This window comes from Alosa sapidissima, chromosome 1 (genome assembly GCF_018492685.1).
Source record: "Alosa sapidissima isolate fAloSap1 chromosome 1, fAloSap1.pri, whole genome shotgun sequence".
Lineage (NCBI taxonomy): Eukaryota > Metazoa > Chordata > Actinopteri > Clupeiformes > Clupeidae > Alosa > Alosa sapidissima.
In genome coordinates, this window is record NC_055957.1 from 45,649,065 (window position 1) to 45,674,717 (window position 25,653).

General features: G+C 44.7%; 1 protein-coding gene across 8 annotated transcripts in view; it reads right to left on the reverse strand.

Annotated features, from left to right (window-relative positions):
* The window catches only part of si:rp71-1g18.13 (uncharacterized protein LOC560271 homolog), a 76,000-nt gene that overhangs the window by 8,129 nt on the left and 42,218 nt on the right, over nt 1-25,653 (reverse strand). For 4 of the 8 annotated variants that reach the window (XM_042075703.1, XM_042075886.1, XM_042075795.1 and 1 more), the window contains 4 exons: nt 12,930-12,981; nt 12,401-12,815; nt 6,390-7,944; nt 184-1,015 (listed from right to left, as the gene is read on the reverse strand). In XM_042075703.1, coding sequence (XP_041931637.1) covers nt 705-1,015; nt 6,390-7,944; nt 12,401-12,815; nt 12,930-12,981 — 2,333 coding nt within the window. In that variant the 3' untranslated portion in view covers nt 184-704. Of the gene's footprint in view, nt 1-132; nt 1,016-3,765; nt 5,991-6,086; nt 7,945-9,264; nt 9,665-12,400; nt 12,816-12,929; nt 12,982-25,653 lie in introns of those variants that run through there. The other 4 variants (XM_042075624.1, XM_042076132.1, XM_042076049.1 and 1 more) reach the window with 4 other exon arrangements.

Sequence of the window (25,653 nt, forward strand, 5' to 3'; positions counted from 1 at the left end):
TTTTATCATTGTGTACATTTTTGTCCAGAGAACAAGTAAACTTTCAGAACGCAAATGCCATAGAGGAGAGCTGGCCATGAATTAACTGGTCACAGTAAATCAAGAAGGGGGAAAGTCTAAATAAAACAGCTATTATGAAACACATAGATTTATTGCAAATACCAGAATATAGCAAACAAAAACAACAAAAACAAGCATAATTCCACTGTTATACAAGAAGGACAAACCTAATCATTTACTTAAAAATGCAGAATATAAAATGATTTTCGATGCTGTGCTGACTTCATCACTTCTTCAGACAGACATTCGGCTTTAATGAATAAAATGCGTCCACCCACCACTCTTTGTTGAGAGAATGAGCTTATTTCTTTCATTAATAATTAATATAATGAGGTCCTGAGTTATGTTGCAGGGGAGTCCCTTATAAAGTGCATTCTGGATTGTTACCTATTAAGTATAATGTAAATTCTGACACATGAAGGATAGTTGGTTGACACACATTTCATAATTTAAAAAGGCACTTATCAAAATACTTTCCCAATACACCACCAGGGAATTATAAGGTTATTGGATATCACCTATCAAAGCAGCATCTACAAATGTCTGTATGTCTATGGATGTATGTCTAATATCTATTAATACATCACTGACAAAACTATGACAAACTTTACCTGAAAGTATAAAATAGTGTAGTCTTGAAGAGGTTATATATCGAGGCCATCCTGACGAATGGATCGTGTATGAGTGCTGAGTTCAGGCTTTTTCCCGTTTCCCTCTCTTTTCCTCTCCCTGTTCTCTCGTTCACTGAGACTCCCTAAACTCTCTTTCCCTCTCTTTATTTTGCTGCTGTCCCATTCTGCCACTTCCTTCTGTTTCTCAGCAGAGTTGTCCTGCCTACTTCCCCTCCTCTCCTCACCTCCTCTACTCTCCCTGTCATGCTCCAGTCTGCTTCCTCTGTTCTGCTCATTCCGCTGCTTTGCACTCCTTCCTCTTAAGCTGGTGTGGCTACTCCCCTCTACCCCTCCTCTCTCACTCCCATATTCCTGTCTGCTACCTCTCCTCTCCCCTTCCCTCTCTCTCCTCCTCCCGTAGTCCTCCTCCCCTCTCCCCACAAGGCTCTCCAGGCTCGTACCCCTGACCTCCCTCTCTCTGTCTCGTCTTTTTGCACTCTCCCTCTGTACTCCTCCTCTCTCCTCCCGTCCAGCTCCTTCCTGTTTGGGCTTGGTGACCTCTTGCCCACCTTCTTTGAGTTCTACATCAGTTCTACTTCCCCTTCGGCTCCCTCTCTCCTCATCTTCCTCCACTCTCCTACTCCTGGTAGTCTGTCTCTCTGTCTCCCTTTTGCTATCCCTCGTTTCCTTTTCAGACCTGGCCTTGCCCTTCTTAGTCTCGTCTTCTTGTTTCATCACTGCTGCCTTGTCCTGGGTTGCTCTCTTAGTCACGCTCATCTCGCTTGCACTGCTCTGTACAGACCTTACACTCTCTCTCTCCTCTCGTTCACTTCTGTTGTGTTTGTCAAACGGATACATTTTTCTTTCTGGCCTCTCTTTTGCTTTTTCCATCACACTGTCCTTGTCTTTCTCAGACTCCCCCTTTTCACTCTTTCCATCCCTCTCTTTTTTGTTGCTCTTGGTCGCGACACCCTTCTCTGTATCTTTCTTTGGAGCCTCGCCAATCAGCTTAATCTTTGATTTCTCCATTTTTTTTTCTTCTTGCATTTCTTCTTTCTGTTTTTTAACTCGTTTCTCCAAGTCCCCACCTTCACTCTTCACACTCTTTCTGTCCTCCTCAATCTCACTCTTCTTCTCAGTCATCCCTTCCTTCTTCTTCTCATTTTCATTCTTCTTCTCTTTCTCGCTCTTTGTCTCCTTTTCTTTTCCCTTGTCATTCATTTCCTCCTTCTCCATCTCTCCCCTCTTGCTCGGCTCCTCCAGGACCTTCTTGTCCAACTTCTCCTCCAGCTGGTCCAGCTCCTGCTCCAGTTGGGCCAGTTTCACTGGGTCTGACTCCAGGTCATCCTCATCCTCCTCTTCCTCCTCCTCCACGTACTCCTCCAACTCGATCCCATACATGGTCTTCTGCAGCTGACATTTGACCTTATTGAGCTCCAGCAAGCCATCCTGCAGCTCCTTGCACACCTCACGGATCTGAGTGGCGAACTTGGTCTTGGCGCCCTTGTGCAGCTCGTGCGAGTCCTTGGCGAGGAAGAAGACGTCGAGGGCAAGGAAGAGCGCCGACATGACCCCCGTGGTGATGCTGACGGCCTGAGCGGCCTTGGCAGCTCCTCCGGCAACACCGAGCACCTGCACGGTGCTGATGAGCTGGTCGGTGTTGATCATGAGAGCCTTTCCAGCACGGCCGCCTTCTTTCATCACGTGTTTGATGTTGTGATGCATGTGCTTCTGGGCCACGCTCTCCGAGTACTTCTGGAAGTTCCAATCCTCCAGTGTGTTCATTCCTTCCTGCAGGCACGGGGAAGTGGAATAAAGAGAAATTCACTTTGGATTCACTCTCTGGATGATATTTGCCTCCAGTTAATTCAGTCACATGAAATTAAGTTCACTCACATGAAATTAAGAAGTTTGCTCCAGAACGATTAAAAGATCGGGGTTGTGCCTAAGACTTTAAACCTAATTTTAGTGGACACTACTCACTTCCACTCCATTACAGAGTGAACCCTGTCTCGTAGTGGCACTCGCGGCTGCAGAGAAGGAGGTAGGTATGATGCTGCAACAAATTTTGGGATATCCTTGACAGAAAAGGAAACTGACTAGAGGGACATTTTCATTCAAGTAACGAACACAATAAATATGAAAAGAATAAAAACAATAAATCAAATGTTTTAGACAAAGTCCTTTTAGGCAAGTCCCTCCACTCGGCGACCATACTGCAATGCTTTTCGGGCACTTATCGGGCATCAATTTTGGGTACTACTACGCGTGCGCAATGCTTCACGAATCACGACACACCAAATTCGCTCCAGCTGGGAGATCACAACACGATTGGCACGATGTATTCACATGTCAACTTTTGGTGGCGGAAGGGGGGGAATATGTGTAGACGACTGCCATGTTTGCGTTACGAACTAACCCCATACATTTCTATGGGAGATTCTTTGAGTCTCTGTTTTAGATATCCAGGATACAGGATGACCTCCCTCTGTACTTTTTCTCTTTATGTGTGCGTTGGTGCTCATGTCATGTTTTATTTCCATTAACTTTTACATTCACGTTAATATGTATACCTACACATGGTTTGTAAAGTCACCTTATAAATAGTCACCCAAATTCACTGCTAATATGTATATCATACATTATCTAATTAACACAAATATTGCCATGTGGCCTAAAAAACTACTGACAGGTTGAGTTAAGGTGCTGTACGGACACATATAAACTGTTGCACAAGCTTTCCTACTGAGCATCCTATACTGAGCAGACTCGCTTTTTAGGGCATTATAGCCCCTGTCCCTACCCACTTCTGGTCCCAGTGAATTGGTTTTCAATGGCACCTAATGTGATGGATCCCCACATGTACGCACGGAAGTGGTTAGAGATTGCATGTAGTGGAAATTACAGTTATGAATACCGAATTTGGAACATATTGTAATGTTTTACCATTGTAAAGTAGAAATATTTTTTATTATTGCTTTATTGTTGTGTAAACATTTGTCCAGCTCACTTTGCTGGACATTCAGTAGTATTAAATTAAATTAAATTTAGCAATAAAAGGGAAAGCCGAAATAACACTATTTCACAATAAAACTATGCAAAGAATAGCAATTTATTAGAAATACCAAAAGGAACCCATATATTGTAACAGTTTGTATGGCAGTGGCATGAAACACCAGAGATGTTTGGCACTTTACATCGAAAAGATCAACAACACATAACAAAGAAATAATTAATTAAAAACAAAATAAACATGAGCGAACAACTATGAGTGCAAAAACAATTTCACACTTACATACAACAAAAATAAAAATAAAAATAATCAGTAGTCATTTTCTTAGAAAAATGGAGAATTTAACAACGGACACTCTGTGCTGTGCTGTGCTGACTTCACCACTTCTTTCGACAAATATTTGATGGCTATAATGGATTGAATGCATCCACCCACCACTCTGCACAGTGCTGAGGGGATGAGCTCCTCTCCTCTCCATAGAGATATGGAGACATACAGAGGTCCTGAGTTATGCTGCAGGGGAGATGCTGATAAAGTGCATTCTGGATCTTATCTTACGAGATACCAAGTACATTAAAATGTATTTCACACCTGAAGGATAGTTGGTTAAAATACATTTCACATTTAAGGCACAAAAACCTTTCCTAACACCACCAGAGAATTATAGCGTTACTGAATATTATTATAAACTGAAAAAACTATGATAAACATTTCTACACTAGTTGTATAGCCATTTGTGGGCATCAGTGGGTGGGTAACTGTCTGCCACCCACTTGGACAGTCACCATATCAGTCACCATATATCATATTCTTTTTGTATATCTCAAATATATCAATAGTTTATGTTCCCACAACTACCCAACAAATGCATGTGCCACTGTCTGCATAGCAAGATCCTAAAGTGCTGATAAACTGCTGTCTGTGTAATTTTGTGCAAGCTAGTTGGTAAAGTTTACTAGCTACAGTAGAATAACAACGCTCTCCATTCAATATTTTTAAGAGAACACATTAATACTCTCAGTCCGCTGGAACAATTTGTGTTACTCGTTCAAAAGACAGCTAACCAAATAATTGTATTATGACAAGATTATTTCACAGTAGAGGGTAACATGCATTTGGATTTTTAGTAACAGAGTGGTTAGCCCACAGATGTCACCCATCCTAGCAGAAGTTAGGCCAGTGACCAAGAAGTAGTGCTGGGCGATCTATCGAATTAATTAAATTAATCTGAATTACGGTAATGTTTTTGATCGATGTGAAAAATGGCAAAATCAGAAAATCAACATTTTCCCCAGCTGTCTTTTAAACACCAAGCTACTTTAACTTGTTCTGTGGCTTTGGCAATAGTAGGCGATACTGTTTTATTGTTCGCGTTGGCTACTTGTGTCAGATAACAAATCTGTGTGCAAGTATAGTAAAGCTTTTGTAACTATCTGCAAGCTGTGTTGTGTAGACACACAGTCCTGCACCAAACTCTAATTCAAAATCTTGGGAAAAGGAGGTGGGTGTGCTAGCAAGGAGGCTTATTGCTAGCATGTTTATTAATGGGCCAGAAGATATAAAGGTTTAAACTCACTGTAAAGTATCGTTACATACATTACATGTATAATTCATATGGTAAACATCGGCCTATGTAATTAAAACCGGCACGATCACAAAACACAAGTGGAAACAATGCAATTATGTGATTGCAAAAATACTACATAGTGGTTATGTATACAGGTCAATTAGAGGAAATTTAATTTGCCCACCTAGTTTCATATATGTCCACCCGCCAGCAAATTTCTGGCCATCTCAACTGTTATACACTTTAAGGGTCAGTTTAGCACACATGGATTAAGCAAGCTTTTTTTAATAGCCTCGTTGACACCAAACAGCACATCTCAATTTAGAATGAGAGTGGGTCTGGAAAGACTTCCTGGACTTATGACTTCCAAGGGCTTAACCAGCAGTGACATTAAACTTAAATTGGTGCATTAAGCTCTTAAATCGTTTCAAAAGTGCAACAATCACATCTTTCTTGTCAACAAAGGTTTTAAATGCAGTTGTTTTAGTCCATATCGGTTTAACCCTGTCGCCATTAGCACAGCCATTGGTTGTGTTGAATGCACTGCTCTATCGGTCATCATATAAAGCCTTCCCTAAGTCGGATAAGCGATTGTGATTGGTGCTGGGGTTTTTGAAACATTGTAAATGGGGCTGGCATCAATGGCCTCCTTGTCAGACTGACCTGCAGAGCAAATTCAAATTCGTTAAAAGTTTCATCTGGGCTCTCCTAGGATATTTTTTCAGTGGAAATGTTCATTAAAGTTGTCTAGGACCAAGCTGAAACCATGTACAGGAAACCAACCCTAAAGGTCTGAGACATGTGGCATATACACAGTGAAGCTACACCAAGCACGTAACTGAAGCGTTCCATTCGTGTCGTGTCTGCTGCAACAATGTTCAAAAAAAATAGACCAGCCTTCTAAAATGCTTTTTACATGAACAGAATGCTTCAGTTATGCTCCTGGTGTAGCTTCCCTGTTATACAGGTTATATATTGAGGCCATCTTGACGAATGGAGCGTGTACGAGAGATTTTTTCTCCAGGTCCCTCTCTTGTCTGCTCCCCGGCCTCTCCTTCAATTTTGCTGCCGTCCCATGATGCACTTCCCCCGTGTTTCTCAGCAGAGTTGTCCTGCCTACTTCCCCTCCTCTCCTCACCTCCTCTACTCTCCCTGTCATGCTCCAGTCTGCTTCCTCTGTTCTGCTCATTCCGCTGCTTTGCACTCCTTCCTCTTAAGCTGGTGTGGCTCCTCCCCTCTACCCCTCCTCTCTCACTCCCATATTCCTGTCTGCTACCTCTCCTCTCCCCTTCCCTCTCTCTCCTCCTCCCGTAGTTCTCCTCCCCTCTCCCCACAAGGCTCTCCCTGCTCGTACCTCCTTCCTGCGTGCTCAGTCTTTCACCCCTGACCTCCCTCTCTCTGTCTCGTCTTTTTGCACTCTCCCTCTGTACTCCTCCTCTCTCCTCCCGTCCAGCTCCTTCCTGTTTGGGCTTGGTGACCGCTTGCCCACCTTCTTTGAGTTCTACATCAGTTCTACTTCCCCTTCGGCTCCCTCTCTCCTCATCTTCCTCCACTCTCCTACTCCTGGTAGTCTGTCTCTCTGTCTCCCTTTTGCTATCCCTCGTTCCCTTTTCAGACCTGGCCTTGCCCTTCTTAGTCTCGTCTTCTTGTTTCATCACTGCTGCCTTGTCCTGGGTTGCTCTCTTAGTCAAGCTCATCTCGCTTGCACTGCTCTGTACAGACCTTACACTCTCTCTCTCCTCTCGTTCACTTCTGTTGTGTTTGTCAAACGGATACATTTTTCTTTCTGGCCTCTCTTTTGCTTTTTCCATCACACTGTCCTTGTCTTTCTCAGACTCCCCCTTTTCACTCTTTCCATCCCTCTCTCCTGTGTCACTCTTGGTCGAGGCACCCTTCTCTGTATCTCTCTTTGGAGTCTTATCAATCAGCTCCGCCTCTGTTTTCTCCACTTTCTTTTCTCCATGCATTTCTTCCTTCTTTTCTTTCACTTGTTTCTCCAAGTCCCCATATTCACTCTTAACACTCCTTCTGTCCTCCTCCATGAGCTCACTTTCAGTCATCCCTTCCTTCTTCTCACTTTCATTCTTCTCTTTCTCGCTCTTTGTCTCCTTCCCTCTTCTCTTCTTGCTTTTTCCCTCTGTGCTTATGCTCGGCTCCTCCAGGACCCTCTTGTCCAGCTCCTCCTCCAGCTGGTCCAGCTCCTCTTCCAGTTGGGCCAGTTTCACTGGGTCTGACTCCAGGTCGTCATCATCCTCCTCTTCCTCGTCCTCCTCCTCATATGCCTCCACCTCGATCCCGTCCATGGTTTTCTGCAGCTGGCACTTGACTTTGTTCAGCTCCAGCAGGCCACTCTGCAGCTCCTTGCATACATCGCGGATCTTGCTAGCGAACTTGGTCTTGGCGCCCTTGCGCAGCTCGTGTGAGTACTTGGCAAGGAAGAAGATGTCGACGGCAAGGAAGAGCGCCGACATGACCCCTGTGGTGACGCTGATGGCCCGAGCGGCCTTGGCAGCTCCTCCGGCAACACTAAGCACCTGCACGGTGCTGATGAGCCTGTCTGTGTTGATCATGAGAGCCTTTCCAGCACGGCCGCCCTCTTTCATCACGTGTTTGATGTTGCGGGTCATGTGCTTCTTGGCCACGCTGTCTGCGTACTTCTGGAAGTCCCATTCATCCAGTGTGTTCATTCCTTCCTGCAGGCACGGGCAAGTGGTGAGTGAGGGACATGAATAGGTAAGTGTGTGTAGTTAAGGCCCAAAATCTGAACTTCAAGCTGAGCGGATCTCTTCAAGCACAAGGGCGGACGAACGAGAAGCGGCAAGAGTGAAAAGAACAGGAGAGGGTAACATAGATTTGGACTTTTAGTAACAGAGTGGCCAGCCCACAGATTGCCCATCCCATCCCTGTTCACACCATGAACGGTAATGGTCAAAAAAGTATCGCTACAATCGTAAAGTATCGACAACATCCACACATAAACTGTAACGATAATGACATGAAGAACAATATTTTTCGGGATCACTTTCAGAGCGATTTTAAGAATGATAAAAAGCTGACAGCCAATAAGAATCCATCAAATTTTAGATATCATATTCATCAACAGGAGGACACTTATCCAACTTATCCTTGGTCAGTGTGGATGCTTTTGTCATTATAGTCACAGTTATCTTTATAGTTATCGTTCCTGATGTGAACGGCCCCTAAGTTGGAAAATCAAGATTTTCCTCAGCTGTCACTTAAACACCAGCGGCAACAATTGTATGGACTTTCCATCAGTTTAAAAGTCGCTGTTTTTCCAACTGGCAGCTTCCTTGCCAAGTACTGTTTAGTGGCGACTTACAAAGCTGCGCACATTATGCAGAAACACCATGCATACATAATATACATTTCTGCTTGCAATGCTGTAGCCTAGGCCATGTCATTAGCAATGCAATGTCATTGAGTTTAAATCGAAGAACACACTTAATCAAGGGGTTTTAACTAGCCTATTGATTAACAGCTGAAGGGAGCAGCATAAGCCAAGATCCCATCCAACTTTGAAGTAAACTTTAAATTTTGTAATATTACAACACGGGCCATTCACTTAAGGCAGGTCTATGTTCTCCCAGACAGTGCTGTGTTGCTGATTCTCCCTGTGCAGTTACAAATAAGTCTTATTAATCAGGTATATTGGTGAGTGAAATCTATCATTAGGCTGTATATATTTGTATGTGTCCCATTAACATTAAACTATGACATGTCATTTATAAACATTACATCAGTTAATTAATACACGGGTTGGCGTCATATTGTGGTCAGTGGACCTTTCTTAGCCTATCTGTGGTACTGACCTTTCTTGGCCTGCTGGTTGTAAATACTTAAATTGGTAGCCTGTGTTCCCCTAAGGCTGATATGACCCATAGTTTGAATTATGGGTGGTTTTGGGAAGGGTCTGACCCCCTGATTAGGACCTGGACCCCCGTAAAAGAGATAAAAACAACAGTCTGGGGGGATTGCATTAATCAATATTCTTAACTGCCTTTGAATTACACTACGGCAATCAGGGGGATCGACTGTGCATATTAAAACTGATATGACCTATTTGACACATACAGCCCTAGTTACTGGGGGACAGTGTAGCCTACAATTTTAAAAAGAATCATCTACCACGCTGGAAAAAATATATCGATATTTAATTTGCCCAGTCCTACATAGAAGGAACGCTAGTCCAAAATAATCATTAGGCTATGCTATAATTTTCCAAACAAATTGTATGCATTATTGTAAGCTTGCTTGGCTACAAGTTGGGTACCAATTGGATTGTTATCATTATCATAGTTAACCCTTTCTAGCATGTGTGCGTGCGTGCGTGTGTGTGTGCGTGGATGATAGTCAATAGCATGAAACTCATTCCTACCGTGTGTGCATTCCTTCCTGCAAGCATGGGGAAGAGGTGAGTGAAGGACATGAATAGGTAAGTGTGAAGGACATGAATAGGCGCATAATCTGAACTTCAAGCTGAGCGAGTCGCTCTTCAAGCACAAGAGAAGATGTAAGAGGCAGCAAGAGTGAAACGAACAGGAGGAGGGGTAAATACATTTGGATTTTTAGTAACAGAGTGGCCAGCCCACAGATGACACCCATCCTAGCAGCAATTAGGATAGTGACCAAGAAGGTAGGGTAGTCCTAAGTAATAATTAGGCTACATTATACATTATTGTAAGCTTACAATATCATAGCTAACCCTTTTGTAGGGCCAAATGTGTGTGTGTGCGCAAAAACTACAGTAGTCAATAGCATGTGTTTCTGGAAGTCTCAACCCTCTGCAGTTGTAAACGCTGCAAAGGCTCACAGACATATTGAAGAGCTCTTTCATAGTCTACACATTGTATGCAGACGTTGTGCTCCAGTCAGAAACGCACATCACATGGCACTTGTACTTGTATTCCGTTACAATGATTTGGACAAAACATTGTGCTATGTTAGTATGCGTGAAACCCTTCCAGAGAAGCTTGATGTGTTCATGTTCACATAGCTTGTGTAGACCATGAAACAGACAGAAGTGTTAGCAGAAGCAGTTTAGGCAAAAAAAAATCTTCAAGAATCTTCAAGATGCTATTCAAGCACAAGAGTTAAAAGAGCCGAAGGAGGGGGCAGATGCCTTTGGATTTTAAGAGTGGCCAGCCCACAGACAATCCCCACCCTAGCATCAAAGCAATGGTGTGGCAAAACCATACAGCAAGTAATATTAGGATAGTGAGCTAGAAAGTTAGTCCTTAACAATCATAATGGTATGTTAGCTACACTACCAGTGAAAAGTTTGAATACACCTTCTCATTAATGGGTCTTTTTTCTTTTAAATTGTAGAACGAACAAAACTGAAAGCTTAAAACTATGACATACTGTAACACACATAGGTATATGCAGTAAGCAAATAGTAGGCTCTTCGAAGCAGGCAACTTTTGCTGTGATGACCGCATTTCACACTCCTGGCATTCTCTCAACCACCTCAAGTTGACATTGGGAATGGTTTTCCAACAGTCCTGAAGGAATTAAGCACCTGTTAGCTGCTTTTTGTTCACTTCTGTTAATGGAGAGGTATTCTAGATTACCATCTCATGAAGCTGGTTATGCAGGGCTTAAAATTCATTTTTCAAAATGGGGGGGAATTCATGTAGGGGGGATTTACACAATTTGGGGGGGAGGGGGGGTCGATTCTGATACCAAGTCAAGAATTGCGATTTCAATACTTCGATACTTTTTAAAAAAAAGTGTTTGATTTTGGGGCCCCCACCACCCTGACGTCATCAGTAATATATACTGTAGTGGGATCATTCACAACAGTGGACATCCTAGATTCTGCTTGACTCTCTCCACACACACAAACTGAAAATGATAGCTTATGTGATATGTTTCTATCATATATTTTTGAATTCATATAGAGTGTATTTATTTAATAATGCATTTTTTAAAGTATAGCATTTTACTAGTAATTACTACTAGCTAAACATATTTAGTAATTTGAATGCCTCATATTGACGTTTAACCTATAACACTTAGGCATATCTTTAATGTGGTGTGTAGGTCCAATTGAGTGCACATTGGTGATGAGTAGGTGTAATTGAGTGTCTGTCACTTTAAGAAAATACCTGAGAGTAATTCTATGGAGTAATTAGCCCCCCTTCAACCTGACGGTTTTAGGCTGTAGTCGCTAGTGAATAAAAGTTGTGCATAGTGCGGTATGTGTATGCAAATCATTATGTTTTCTATGTCATTAGATACAATAAATGTTGACATGTCGAAGACAATCTTTCTGGGATCAAGTGTTGACGTGACCTGAGCTAGCAGGATAGTTACCAAGGAGCTCTTTCCAGATGTAAAAGTTTGCCATGGTAGCGTAGCCTATTTGCGTAAGCGCCAAGTGGTTCTCTCTCTCTCTCTCTCTCTCTCTCTCCGTGTGTGTGTGCGTCTGCATGAAGCTATGTTCAATTCAACTCGGTAGTTGATCAGTCCGGTCAATAGCACCGCATTCACGCCACTTAATGATTAGGCTATATTAACGTCATCAGACAGGCTGTAAAAGTGTATGCGGGAATTTCTCGCATTATGATGGCTAGAGTTGCGGGACTTGAACAAATTATGCGCAATACCCGCAATCCCGCAGTGAAATTTAAGCCCTGTTATGATGATGTCAATAGTGTGCAAAGCAGTCATGAAGGCAAAAGGGGGCTACTTTGAGGAATCTAATTTATGAAACACGTTTTTTTTTTTCTGTTAGAAAACTAAACATGTTTCATAGTTTCTCCAAAATAGCCTCTGGATTATGGTATCTTTGTTTCTCTTAATTTCCTGCCTTGATTTGAAATCTCCGATCACAGAAAATTATGGGCGTACTTACACTAGGTACAGTTCAGTTGTACTGTACCAGAGCATGATTTGACACCGTGCCTGGGTATGGTACGAAGCGATCACACTAGTCAAACAAACTGGACTTTAGGGGTCAAGAGTACTTGGGCCCAGTACGCATGGCATAGTATGAGTATGAGTATGCCCTAAGGAGAGGTTCAATATTCTCCAGTTCTCTAGAAATGCTACAGCTGACCCTCACTGCCAGGGTGTGACTGTAGCCTTCATTCTCTCAGCTCCCTCCTCCACAACCAACCAGCTCACCTGCACAAACTCCAAGCACTCCCTGATGTCCTTGATCTCGTCCTGGTAGTTCTGGATCATCTGCTCCACCTTCTTGCGGTCCATCTTGGCGTGCACGGTGTCTGTGATGTTGGCCGTCGCCGAGGTGATGCTGCCAGCAGTGGCCACACTGATGCCCACGGCAGTGACGATGATGGAGGCGCCGAAGGTGAATGGCGCCAGGATAAGGCCCGTGATGGTGGCCACGCTGCCCGCAACGCTGGCCACGCCGCCTCCCACGGCCGCCGACACCGTCTTCTTATGGAACTGGTCCACGGCGTCGGCCTGCGCCAGCAACTCCAGGATGTACTGCTGCAGCTTCGCCCCCCGCTGGTTGAAGAGGAGCACAAAGAGACGGGCTGCCATGAACACACGGTCAGCCACAGCCTCCACCGCCCTGATGAAGAGATTTTATATATATATATAGAGAGAGAGAGAGAGAGAGAGAGATGTGAGCATAGCAGCAATGGAGCACAGTAAGGGAGGCAAGGCAAAACTCAGGTCTACTCACTCTTGTTCTTCATCCTCTTGAAAATTTGTTGTTTCATTCCACTGGGCCCAACCTGGTGTGATGATAACCAAACACAGCACTGTTACTTTCACAAACTCACCAATGGTAATCTTACCAACACCACATCCAGTAGTACATTGGTCTGTGTAGATCTGGGCTAGGGTCATTTGTTAATCTACTCTTTTGGGGCTAAGGGACACAAATGGTCAAAGCAAAATGCCAAGGCACACCAACTTGGTTACTAGTTATGATCATCACAAACATTGTTATAGGCTATTACAACAAAGGGCTTCCTTCTCATATGCCGACATTTCTTCCATACATTTGAGTGTTCATGAGCAAGGCAAGGCCAGTTATGAAATCATAACTCAATATGCTCATATGCTTAATGGTATAAGGTGCATTGGTGCATTTAAAAAAAGACCCCTCTTATTTCATGAGCCTGTACAAAAACTCTAGCCTGGGTGCCAGCCGAACTTAGCCCTGCCCACAACATTTGAGGTAGGGAAGTTCGGTCTGCCATTGCTCCTTTGTGGAGCAAATATGCTCGAACCAGAGCTGTTCGGACCAATCAAATCGGGCAAAAGACCAGAAAATAATGTTAAGGCATTTGTGGAGAAGAAGGATGGTTGGTGTGTTACATCTCACGGTAAGCTATTTCATTGCTCTAATTGGTTAGGTCTATCCAATTGAGTGCAGAGGCATGGGGGCAGGGGGGGCTGTATCAGTTGAAACACGCCCCATAATTATGTCCCAATGGAGCAGTATCAGACTCATATTCTGACTAGAATTTGAGTATGACAACATCAGGCTACAAAAACACATTGGGCTCCTCCAAATTTCAATGCATCTCACTTTGCCTCATGTCACACCAGTTGAGAACCACTGATCTAGTAGTGCGGCAGGTTAAGTCCATATTCCAGAAAAATCGTTCACTTTGTGATACAAGCACCAAAATTGGCATGAATAGTCACTAGAACCTACTTTTTGAGAAAAGCACATTAGCCACCTGAAAATCCAACATGGCGGCCATTTTTCAAGATGTCCGCCACATCAAATGTAAGAAAAAAGTTTTTGCTGTAGAACTTTAATGGCTGGGCGTATTTACATGATCTAAGAATCAATTTGTATGTATTTTAACATAGCAAAATAAATGGTGCAAAGACAGAAATCTATTTCATGGCTAGTTTCCAAGATGGCGGCCAGAAATAGTTGGATTGCACTCAAAAATTGTTTATCGAAGCTCACTCTCGAATATCGTTGATCCTCTTTCTCTCACAAATATCATTTATTTCCTCTCGAATATCGATCAAGGCCATACTTCTTTAAGTTGGGAAGACTGGTGTGAGAAGAGGCAGATGAAGATTCCACAGTTTCAATTCTGGGAGCTTGTGATGTCAATGCAATTGGTGATGTTCTCTTTGATCCGATCTTTCAGGGAAGTAAACTTCACTTTGTATTGTCAATCATTGTCTGCACTCATCCACTTCTTCTTTGCAAACAATAATGTAAACTATACTAAATGGCTTTCCATACACCTTAGAGACATGGTATCTTTACAACAAACACATCCTCAGTTGGCCAATGAATTTCAGCAAGGGAACTTTGTGGTCTACAACACCCACAAAGAGTTTTCCGGATTGGTTTTTGACCAAGCCCATGAACAGGCCAATGCAATTGTCAAAGGTGATGGTGGTGCCATTGGAATAACTGAAACCCATCAGCCCTAATGCGATGGATGGTATCTGGACCAGAGTTTAGTTATTTGGTTTCTCAGTATGAGTCTGCATCTCAGGCCAAAGTAGCTAGTAAAGATATCCGACACCATGAACAGACTAGCCAGTATCAGAAATCCTTCAAAGACAAGGTCCAGAAGTTGTTTGGTGTGATGAAGGACCTGGGCAACCCTTTTTAGGAGTCCAGAGATCTTCTCACGCTAGAGTCAAAAGCCATGGCACACCCTAGTGCCGCTGAGCTTGTTGGCCCTCATATTGAAAAAGGTACAGTTTCTTTTAAAGACTTTTTCAATGGTTTGGGTATGACAACATCAGGCTACAATGGAGCTTCCTTCTACAAACCAATTAAAAATAACAACACTGACTTCTTTCGCCAAGAGTCAGGCTCAGGTACAGGTGACCGTGAGAAGAACATTTTTTAAGCATGAAAACCAGTCTTTCCCTGCATCATTGAGCGACTCTGGAAAACTCCACATGGGTCAGATGTCGAAGCTTGTCAACATTCTGGAAACTCTTATTTCTCCTCCAGACAAAGAATGAGTCTTCTCTTGTTTATTCATGGTCTCCAAAGGCATCAGTGACATTTGAAAAATATGCTGTTTAAGAGGTTATTCCAAAGATACATGCCTATGCTAGGACAGACAACGTATTTGACGTCTACTGCAATTCCAGTCTGAAGGCTGAAACATGATCAAAATGAGGCAAGGGCGGCAGACGTAGAGTGTCTGCCAAAACCAAAGTCAACAAGACTGAACTTTTTGGGTTTCTAGCTTACCTAATTGTGACTTGGTGTCCAGACAATGTGGTGATAGTGACCAAAGAAGAAAATGTTCTTTGCATAAACCTGACAGCCTGGTAGTGTTGTCACGATACCAAAATTATGACTTCGATACGATACCTGCCATAAATATCACGATGCTCGATACTGAAATGATACTACGGCGAAATCTTAAAGGCCGTGTTGCAGGGTTCATTTCCCAACGAATTTGCACAATTTGCTTGTTGGTAATAAACATTTAAACTGTTATCCATTGTATTTGATGTTGTTGGGTATCACAAAACGGAATATAATACGAAAAAGCAGGTACTATTTCACAGCATTTGAAGTGATTCTCCTTTCCCCCACAATGCATTGCATTACGTCACCTTGGGGAGGCTAAAGACCAAAGCCCACCTTGAGACCCTTGAGAGTAACGAGAGAGGAGTAAAGAGAGACGAGTAAGGGATTGTTCAGCAGTAGATATCGCAGATTATAGATAAATAGATAGGCTATAGATAGCCTAGATATGTATATAGACAGGTAGATAGATAGCTAGATAGATCATGTCATATGCTGATCACGGGGGAGCTCCTCGACCAGCGGCCAAAATGCACTCGCTTCCCTAGTTACTGCAGCTCTCCACCACAGTTTCCATCGGGACGGCACAGCCCACACAAGCACCTGCAAAACTGCGACTTGCCTATATTATCTCCCTCTTTGGTAAGCCGTACCCTGACGATGTCAATGGCAATCAATCACGAGCAGTAGTTATCGAAAATATTCATGCTGAAGACACGACCAGCCTAATCGGCGGCGGCTAGAAGCTAAGTTTGCAACAACTGGGGTGGCTCACAGGTGGGACTAAAAAGTTAGCCCATAGCTAGCTATCATGATGCTTTATATTCTGATCTTCTGACTAAGTTTGCCTGGTAGCCTACTTATCTGAACTAACGACATGATCACTATCACTAGATATAAAGAAAATGTTGACTTTCACTCGGTGCTGTTCACTGACAGTAACAAAAAAAGTGTCGTAACGTTATAAGCATAATGCATTGAACTGAATAGGTGCATTATGTAGCCTCATAACGAGGCCTCTCAAATTCAGAAATTTGCATTAAACTAAAATCGGAAGACATTGTTATCTTTGTTGGACCATAGGGTCGTTGTCATATAAATGCTGTAACGAAATTCGAAGTGTAAATATACAAACTTTATGTTGAAAGTGTAACCGCGAACGTTTCCCATAGGAATGAATGTAAAACATACCCTCCAAAACGAGACCTCCTGAAATTCAGAAAAAATAATAAATTGATATCAAGCACCGTTATTACCATTGGTAGACCATAGGGTAGCTGTGATATAAATGCTGTGACGAAATTCGAAGTGTAAATATACAAACTTTATGTTGAAAGTGTAACCGCGATGTCCATTGAAATGCATTGAAATGAATGAAGCGCAGATCATTTAGTCCCCAAAGTGACGTCATCACCGAATTGCGTAAAAAAAACCCGCTAATGCTAAAAACAACAAAAACTGGCATTTAACACCATTTGGAGACATTTTTAAAAATGATATACATATATTGAGTACTTTATGTACCCATTAATCAACAGTGGTGGTTAACCTGCAACACAGGCTTTAAGATATCTGGACAAGAAAGGACTCATACCTCCTCTAAATATATTGAGTCATTTGTGTTGAATTCTGTGCACTTTTGTAGTGTGCAGGTCAATTCTGGGTTCTAAACTTCTAAACTTCCTACATAATTATTATTTTTAATAGTCAGTAAAATAGTAGGCCTACTTTGTGTGATTAAGTCCTTTATTGTTTGTTATAGTTCATTTACATTGTGTTGTGTTTTGGCAATAAAGTAGCTTTAAATAGCCAAACTAGGCTAGATCAAGGTCAGTGTTGAAATTACTGCATGCAAATCACTGAATGCAGGGGCGCAGCTACCCATTTTTGAGGGGTATGCAACAACAATATTGGCGCCCCCCCCCCCCCCCCCCCCCAAAAAAAAACAAAAAAAAAACACAAACAACTAAAGCAAAACAAAAGGCCAATAATTTACACTATTACTGTGCATTAGTGTCTATTGAATATGTTTTTAAAGAAATGCTGCCAATTTGATGTTTAACTTGATATTATACTTGATAAGTATTGATAAATGGTGCATTGCCACTTCAAGAGAGTCTAAACGGTTCTCATAACGTCCTTTTGCCAGCTATTGCTCACAATAGATAAGGCTGATAGGCACTCTAGCCTTGTTTGTTTGCACCACATTGACAACACAATATTAAGTTATTACAAGGAGCCTTCATTGTTAGGATATGGAAACATGTAATGAGTTGCTGCTAGCATGACATTTCTGTTTGCAGTTGGCAGCCACCTAGCTATCTGAATGGAATAGGCTGTGTTTCAATCGGCATTAAGCTTAACAAACGCTAGCTAGTCTGTTAACATTCATATTTGCAAGCCTCCAAGTACAGACGTCATCACTTTAAATATACCTGTTGCCTTTCACCGTCCACTTATTTAACTGCTGTTGCATCCCTTGACATGCCATCTCCTTCTCCCTTTCTTTTTCTATTTTTAGTCGTCAACAGGTTTTTTTTGCTGTATCAATCTTTTTCCATAGACGGCAACTCACTACTCGTAGGCCTATCTGCTCGCCCAGCGCTCACGGCGCCCCCACTCCCTCTTCTATGTCAAAATTCTATGATGGAATCTTATGAGAGGGCGCCTACTCTAGCCTGTTAGTCCTCTAAAATGTTATAGAACATTGAGAAAATGTTGAAATAATTTAGAAACGGACGGCAGTAGCTACATATAGAAAATACCAAATATATTATTTATTTATTTTACCATCGCTTTGGCGCCCCCATGGAGCTGCGCCGCATATAGCGCATACCCACTTTTTGCGCCACTGACTGAATGGTATGCCGATGGGCCTAATCTTTAGGCCATCTGATGTACAGTATAGGCTACCCTAGGCCTTCCCTTGTTCATGGGATTTCTTTGACAGTTGCAAAGGGAAAAATGTGATAGTCTTCTTTGCGCCCAGTGTACAAGTACGACGTTCCAACCACTCAGGTCTTCGTCAGATAGGCCTACACCATTACCTGTTGTAATATATCTGTGTGCATTTCTACATTACGTCTATTTCTTTGATAACATGATTTGCTACCACGTAACAATAAGCCGCTATTATTATTAGGCCTCAACACGCTTTGGCTGTGTGGTATATGCTGTGGGCTTTAATTAGCGCATTTCGGGTAGCCTATCTTACATCTGGGCAATAATTATTGAACAAATTGCAGTCTACATGCCATGACAAATATTACCAGTAGTACTGACCGAACATGAATAGATTGTTTAAAAGTTATGGTAATGTTATTCTGGCGTGAACATTGCGCTTTCATCACGTTAGCACCCTATGATTACAGCTCGTTATGTCTCGTCAAAATGATTAGGCTACAGCTCGTTATGTCTCGTCAAAACTCATTGATGAAGGAAGGTTCACTTTATCCCAGAGAACCATAGCCTACTCGATTCACTTAGGCTAGACTAAAACAGAAGAGAAGAACTTGGCACTAACCGTGTGTTTTCTATAGCATATTCGTTAACCTGTCTTTCGTTCTTTGAACTCTTTAAAAATGTTGGGATATGTCTGCGAGGTGTTTAGCCAAGTTCCATGCGTAGCCTACTGCTTTTAAATGACTTTGAAACATATTTTTCAAACGGGCCTCTGTGTACCTGATGGTTGATGACTATTCGCGATGTATCCGAAATATAGAGTGCGGATCGGGCCACAAATTTCTGTCCGAACCCGGCCCGCGTCCGACAGAGTTGGGTCCGAACCCGACAGGCATTTTTATGTCCGAACCCGACCTGAGCCCGACGCAGATGATGCCTCATTTATTCCCATGCTAGTGATTAAACGTTCACGTTAGCCCATTAAACGGAACACACAACAAATTGTCTATAGAATCAGATGAGCATGCACGCAGGTCACACAGCGCACATTAACACAAGAGGCCCAAGCAAGCATAGCCTATTGAAATATAATTCTTGTCTTACCATTGACGAAAAGTCTTGAAATGAACTGCAACAGTCTTTGAAACTACAGTGCCTCTGTCACTGATCCATATGCAGCATCGACGTTTCACTAGTTCGCCCTTCTATATGATTGCTTCAGCTAGACTAGAATGTATGGGAGAAGTGCGTGTTTGGCAAGGTAGCTGTCCGTGGTCCTGGAGTGCCTGGAGCGGATATCGCGATAGAGCGATGACCGCTTGCACCCCCCTGTGTAAGGAGGATGAGTAACAGGGCAATTGGTGAAATGGAGGAGTAGGGGGAGGAGGGGGGATGATTTCGCGAACGTCGGAGCGTGTGACGTATGGAAAAGGAGGTCGGCTTAAATAGGCCTACCCTGCAGCGGCAGTGGGTGAGTTAATTGCTGTCAATCATCCCGAAGGCTCCACCCGAACTTTGTTTATAAAACATCATTTCACTAGTTCGCCCTTCTATATGATTGCTTCAGCTAGACTAGAATGTATGGGAGAAGTGCGTGTTTGGCAAGGTAGCTGTCCGTGGTCCTGGAGTGCCTGGAGCGGATATCGCGATAGAGCGATGACCGCTTGCACCCCAAAAGATCACAGAGAAAGGCCGCTACCAACTACATAAGTGCTTGCTGAGCGAGTCGTAAATCCGCTAGATGGAGCGGATGTAAGACTGGTAGGCATCCGAGGACCAACGGCCCAGTATTTTAATTTGTTGCTCCGATAAGCCGTTGAGCGCAGCTGTTGTGGCAGCTCCTATCCTGAAGGAGTGTGCGGAGTAGCGATCCGCGGGAAAACCAGATTTGACTAGAATGGTTTTTAAGAGTGTCTGGAATCTGTGGCGAGTGATGGGTAGCCCTTCGTCTGACACGAAGGGCGGGCTAGTAGACGAAGCTTGAGCTGACCGATATGAGATGTAGTGAGATAGTTATTGGAAAGGCTGAAGATCTGAGGCGGAGTTAAATGGATATGGAGTGTCCTTTCGGGACTGATCGGTTTTACTCTGTTTGATGGTAAATCGAATGGTGTCTTGGTCTAGCTGCTCTAGATCTGCGATGCACGGGTGGACATCGGGAACGAAGAGAGACGAAGGGCATGTAAACTCGCTACATCTCAGCAGCCCAAAAAGGCCAGTAGAAACATAACGGAGATGGTGGAATCGGAATGCGGTGACATGAACCCTTTGCGAAGGGTAGCGAGGCAGGTGGCGAGAATGCTTGAGGTAATGGGAAGGCGGGAGTCTTGGGGGACTGGATGTTGCCTACGGATACCTTTAATTAACAAGCCTATCCTGGTGTCGGAGAAGGGGCATTCGGAGCCGTGGGGGCGTTTGTAGAAGAAATGAATGCCAGCTAGGTAGACTCTAATGGAAGAGACTTTGATCCCGAGTGAAGTGTGGGCGTAGGTGATAAATGATAATATGGTGACTGCATCGAAACTGGGAAATGGTAGTGAGTGCTTTGCATGGAACTGTTTGAAGCACGACCAAGCAGTCCAGTAGGACTGCATGGTCCTGGGTGCGAGGGCTTGGAGGGCTAGGTCGGCCGTGATGGGCTGAAGATAACTGAGGGGGTGGTTTATAGGAAGATGGTCTCCGAAAAGCTGGGGAGTGGAGTAGGGTACGGGTCCGCCTCTGGAGCCAAGCTTCTGAATCTCTGGAAATTAAGACGAGAAAGAGAGTCAGCAATTTCATTGTGGCAACCGGGGACGTGCGCGGCTCTTATGATGAACTGGTAGCTGGCTGCTATCCAGATTAGACGCCTAATAAGAGGGGAAAGCGCAGGCGATTTTGAGCGCGAGTTATTTATGACGTGCACTACGGCTTCGTTGTCGCTGTGGATTAGCACGCTCTTGGAGGTCCACTCCTTCCCCCAGAGTAGGGCCGCAATGACTACGGGGTAGAGTTCGAACACGGCTGACGATTCGTTTTCCGTTATTAGCGCTCTGAACTCTAGTGGCCAAGGGGATGCAAACCAGCGCCCTTTGAAAAAGCCTCCGAAGCCTATTGAGGGGGCTGCGTCTGTGTACAGCTGGAGGTCTTCTGGATATGATTGGCAGTCGTCGTAGAACATGCACAAACCATTCCATTCGTCTAAAAACATCCTCCAGAGTTTGAGATCGGCCAGGCACTGGGCATCTAGATATACTACGTCTTCGAGAGATGGGGATGCTGAGGCGCAGTTTAGGAGATGCGAGATGAAAGGGCGGCCCTGGGGAATGATTCGCATGGCGAAATTGAGGTGGCCTAGAAGGGAGAGAACTTCTTGTTTGGTGTGAGATGGTGAGGTTATAAACTCGTTCAACAGTAAAGAGATTCTGTCTTTTTTCTCTTTGGGGAGAGATGAAGAGAATTCTTCGGTATCTAAAATGATGCCGAGGAATTCGAGTCTGGATAAGGGACCGCACGTTTTCTCTTCTGAGAGTGGGACTCCCAGTTTGTTGAATACGTCAGTTAGCGTAGAGATGCCTAGGGCCGGTGGGTAGGAATGGGGGATAACTACTAGAAAGTCGTCCAGAAGATGAACGAGAAATGGGAGCTTATAGTTATTTAGGAGAATCCAGCACAGGGCTTCTGATAGCGTATCGAAAATGTTGGGACTGCTGCGGCAGCCGAAGGTGAGGCGAACTGCAAAATAGTATCTCCTATGCCATTTGACTCCAGAATTCGAGATCAATGGGCATGACTTTGAAGGCTGAGGTGATGTCCGCTTTAGCTAGCCAGCAACGTCTACCTGCCTTTTTGATCAGAGCGATAGCGTCATCGACAGAGTGGTAGTGCAGCGAGAACTCTTCTAGTGGAATCAGACTGTTAATGCTGGGAGTGGTACTATTGTGCGGAGCTGAGAGGTCGATGATAAGTCTCTTTTTTCCTGAGTATTTGCGCGTAGCTACGCCTATGGGGTTGATCCTGTAGACTGGGAATGGAGGCATGGTGAACGGACCGATCGTAAAACCAGATTCGACCTCTTTGCTTAGGAGTGAGGTGACTACCTCCGGATCTTTGACGGCAGATTGTAGGTTTTTACAAACGAAAGACTCTGTAGGTCTTGCTAAAACACCTGGATGGAACCCGTGCTTCAACCCTGAAGTCAAATAATCGCAAAATCCCCTATTTGGATTGGACTGAAGTTCTGAATGGAGAGCAGAAACAATGATTGGAGTAGAGAGATACTTTTTAAACTTTATATATATGTTCTTGAGTGCGGAACAGACTGACTTGGCATGGGCGCCTGCGCAGTAGCTGCAAACGTGGAGGTAACGGCAGGAGGATTGGCGACACTGAGCGAAGTTAAATCTTCGGCAGATTTTCTCGACCTTTCCAGGAACGCTCGTCCTCTTCCCTGGCTTCTCCTGCCGTAGCATCGGGGATGCGGGGAACATAGGAAGAGGATTTAGGGGCTGTGGAGCTGGTGCTGGGGAATTGATGGTCGGGGTTGACTAGTGGACACTCGGCCGCGCCGTGACTGGGGCTATTGCAGAGGGGACAAGATGGCTTAAGTCCTAGGAAAACGCGGTTATGGAGCTCCATATCGAGCGCGCCCCAGTAGGGGTTTTTAGTTCCAGAGGCCGACTCTGGCAGCGCATTTTGCTGAAAACAGCCGGTGGTAGCCTACGTATGAAAATGAGCTCCACCGTAGGATACGGCTAGGCCGGCGATGATGGCCGGGTAGTCATTTAGCTTAGTCATCTGCGTCGACTGGAGAACACGAAACAGACGACTTCTGTGTAGTTGGCAAAAGCTATGGTGAACTCGGGAAATGACAGGGTTTTTTTTTTTTTGATGCTGGGCCAGAATCTTTTTTTTTTTTTTTTTTTTTTTTTTTTTTTAGAGAAAAACCAGTTCGCCGCAAACTAGATCCCGGTTATGAGAGGGAATAGGAAGGGAGGGAAGAATGGTAGAAAGGTCTACGTCTGCACCTGACAAGATGAGGTTCCTGGTGGGCGCTGTGACGGGTGGTGGTTCGAATGCTGCAGCGTGAGGAGGCGGTGGCAGGGCCTGTGCTGTGGCTAAAGAATAGTTTTGCTGCCGGAACGGGACGTCGTGGTCCGAAGCACTCGCGGAGTGCTGATGACCCGCTGCTGCGGGCTGGTCTAGCGCGGAGCCGGGGAAGAGATGGGAAGGGAGAAGAGGGGGGAGGGAGGGAGCGGTCGCTGACGCGACCGGAAGGGGAGCAACCTGGGACAGGGTCGCGGGAAGTGGGACGGGGAAGGAAAGAGGGTTAGGGGGGAGTAGCGACGCTGTCGCTATCGGCGCCGACTAAGACCAGGTGCTCGCTAACTCATAAGAGAGATGGGGAGCTAGTGAGGTGACTCTTCGAGCTGACGCTTCGTGAGTTGAGGCGTGCTGTACAGACGTGGCTCCCGGGATGGAAAGGGGAGGGGGAGAGGGGGGAGGGAGGGAGCAGTCGTCGGAACGACTGGAGGTGGGGCAGGCCTGGACCGAGTCCTGGCTAGGGGAGGTGGATGGGGGAGGGAAAGAAGGAGTGGGGGGGGGGGAGTAGCGACGCTGTCGCTACCGGGGCCGTCTGGAAAAGTGGGGCTGGACCCGGAAATACGGCGGAGATCCGGCGGGAATGGGCCTGAGCCGCTGACGTGGCAGTGGCTGTGGCTGAAGCAGCGGAATGATACGCTCTGAAGCGTGTGGTGCCGGAAAGTGCTGTCGGCGTGCCCGGTTCGCGAGGTGGCTGGTGGTGTGTGCTTCGTCCGGCTGAATGGCCGGCGGAAGGAACCGCGTCGGGATGCCAGAAGGAGCAGCTTGCTTCCTGGTCTGGGGAGGAAAACAAAGTGAGGGAGCGGGAGGGCGAAAAGACCGGGTTATCCGACTGCGTTAGAAGGCGGAGGAGATGGAACTTCCTATCCGACATGCGGCATCGCGATGCCGCGGGAATGGAGAGTGCTGCGGATGCGAGCCACTGTCCAGTGGGTAGGGTCAACGCCTTGCTGGCGCTGGGTGGATTTCCAGTTCCATGAGAGCTGTCTTGTCAATGCGAACGATACGCAGACTGAATGATTTCGCGAACGTCGGAGCGTGTGACGTATGGAAAAGGAGGTCGGCTTAAATAGGCCTACCCTGCAGCGGCAGTGGGTGAGTTAATTGCTGTCAATCATCCCGAAGGCTCCACCCGAACTTTGTTTATAAAACATCATTAATTGGGGCAACTCGAGCAAATCCTCATCCAGTTGAACGAGACGACCTTAGTCTACCGGTAGCCTATGTCTTTACCACAGTATGCAACGCAAATAATCTTAAAATCTCCTGATAGGCTAACAACTTTTTTTAACGTCACCCAAGACTGTGCTTATGTGCGAAATGAGCATAAACATTTGTTTATGTAGTCGTGACAACGCGTGTGCATTTCAGGCGGCATGCCTGAAATGCGTAGTCACGATAAACAAATCTTGCACGCTATTAGGTCTTTTTTACATTTTACTTTATTCTCAACAAACAAACGTTTGCATCATGTAAAGCAGACCTGTTGGATACCCAACATAATAAGGAATTTTAAATGTAAAGCTTCCAATGCATATCGCCCCCATGTGTCCGAACCCGAACTGAACCCGACTATAATTTATAAATATTCGTCGGGCTCGGGTCGGGTAGCCACACTAATCCGAAATAGTTCCAGATTTCACCTTTTGTTTTATCCACAAGGCCGAGGACTGTCGGCAAAGAACTATGTTGACGTTGCCTGCGCACTCACTCACTCAGAGCTGCCTGCTTGACACGCCCACTTGCCTAGATGCGTGCAAGGAGCTGAAGGTTTAAAAAAAAAAAACTTAAGAGAACCTTTAGGGAACGTTCCCTAAAGGTTCTTTAAGAAAGGTTAAAAATATTTTATTTTATTTATGTGTTTGCTGGGCAGTGAGAGCAGCAGTTCACACAGACACAGAACATTATTATTTTAATACACGTTTTTTGCATGAGGGCATCCTACCTTTTTAGAATCGATACACCGTGCAACACTACAGCCTGGAGGGCCTAAGTCCTTGCAACCAGGAAGAGGCTGACACTATCTTTCTGCATGCCCTTCATGCAGTTGCGTGTAACCTGCGTTGTGTTAAACCTGCGCGATTCACATGCCCGGACTCGAACCCGCGAACAGCAGCACCTCGGATTGGGAGTCAAGCGTGCTGACAATTGAGCTAAAAGCCCAGGCTAATAG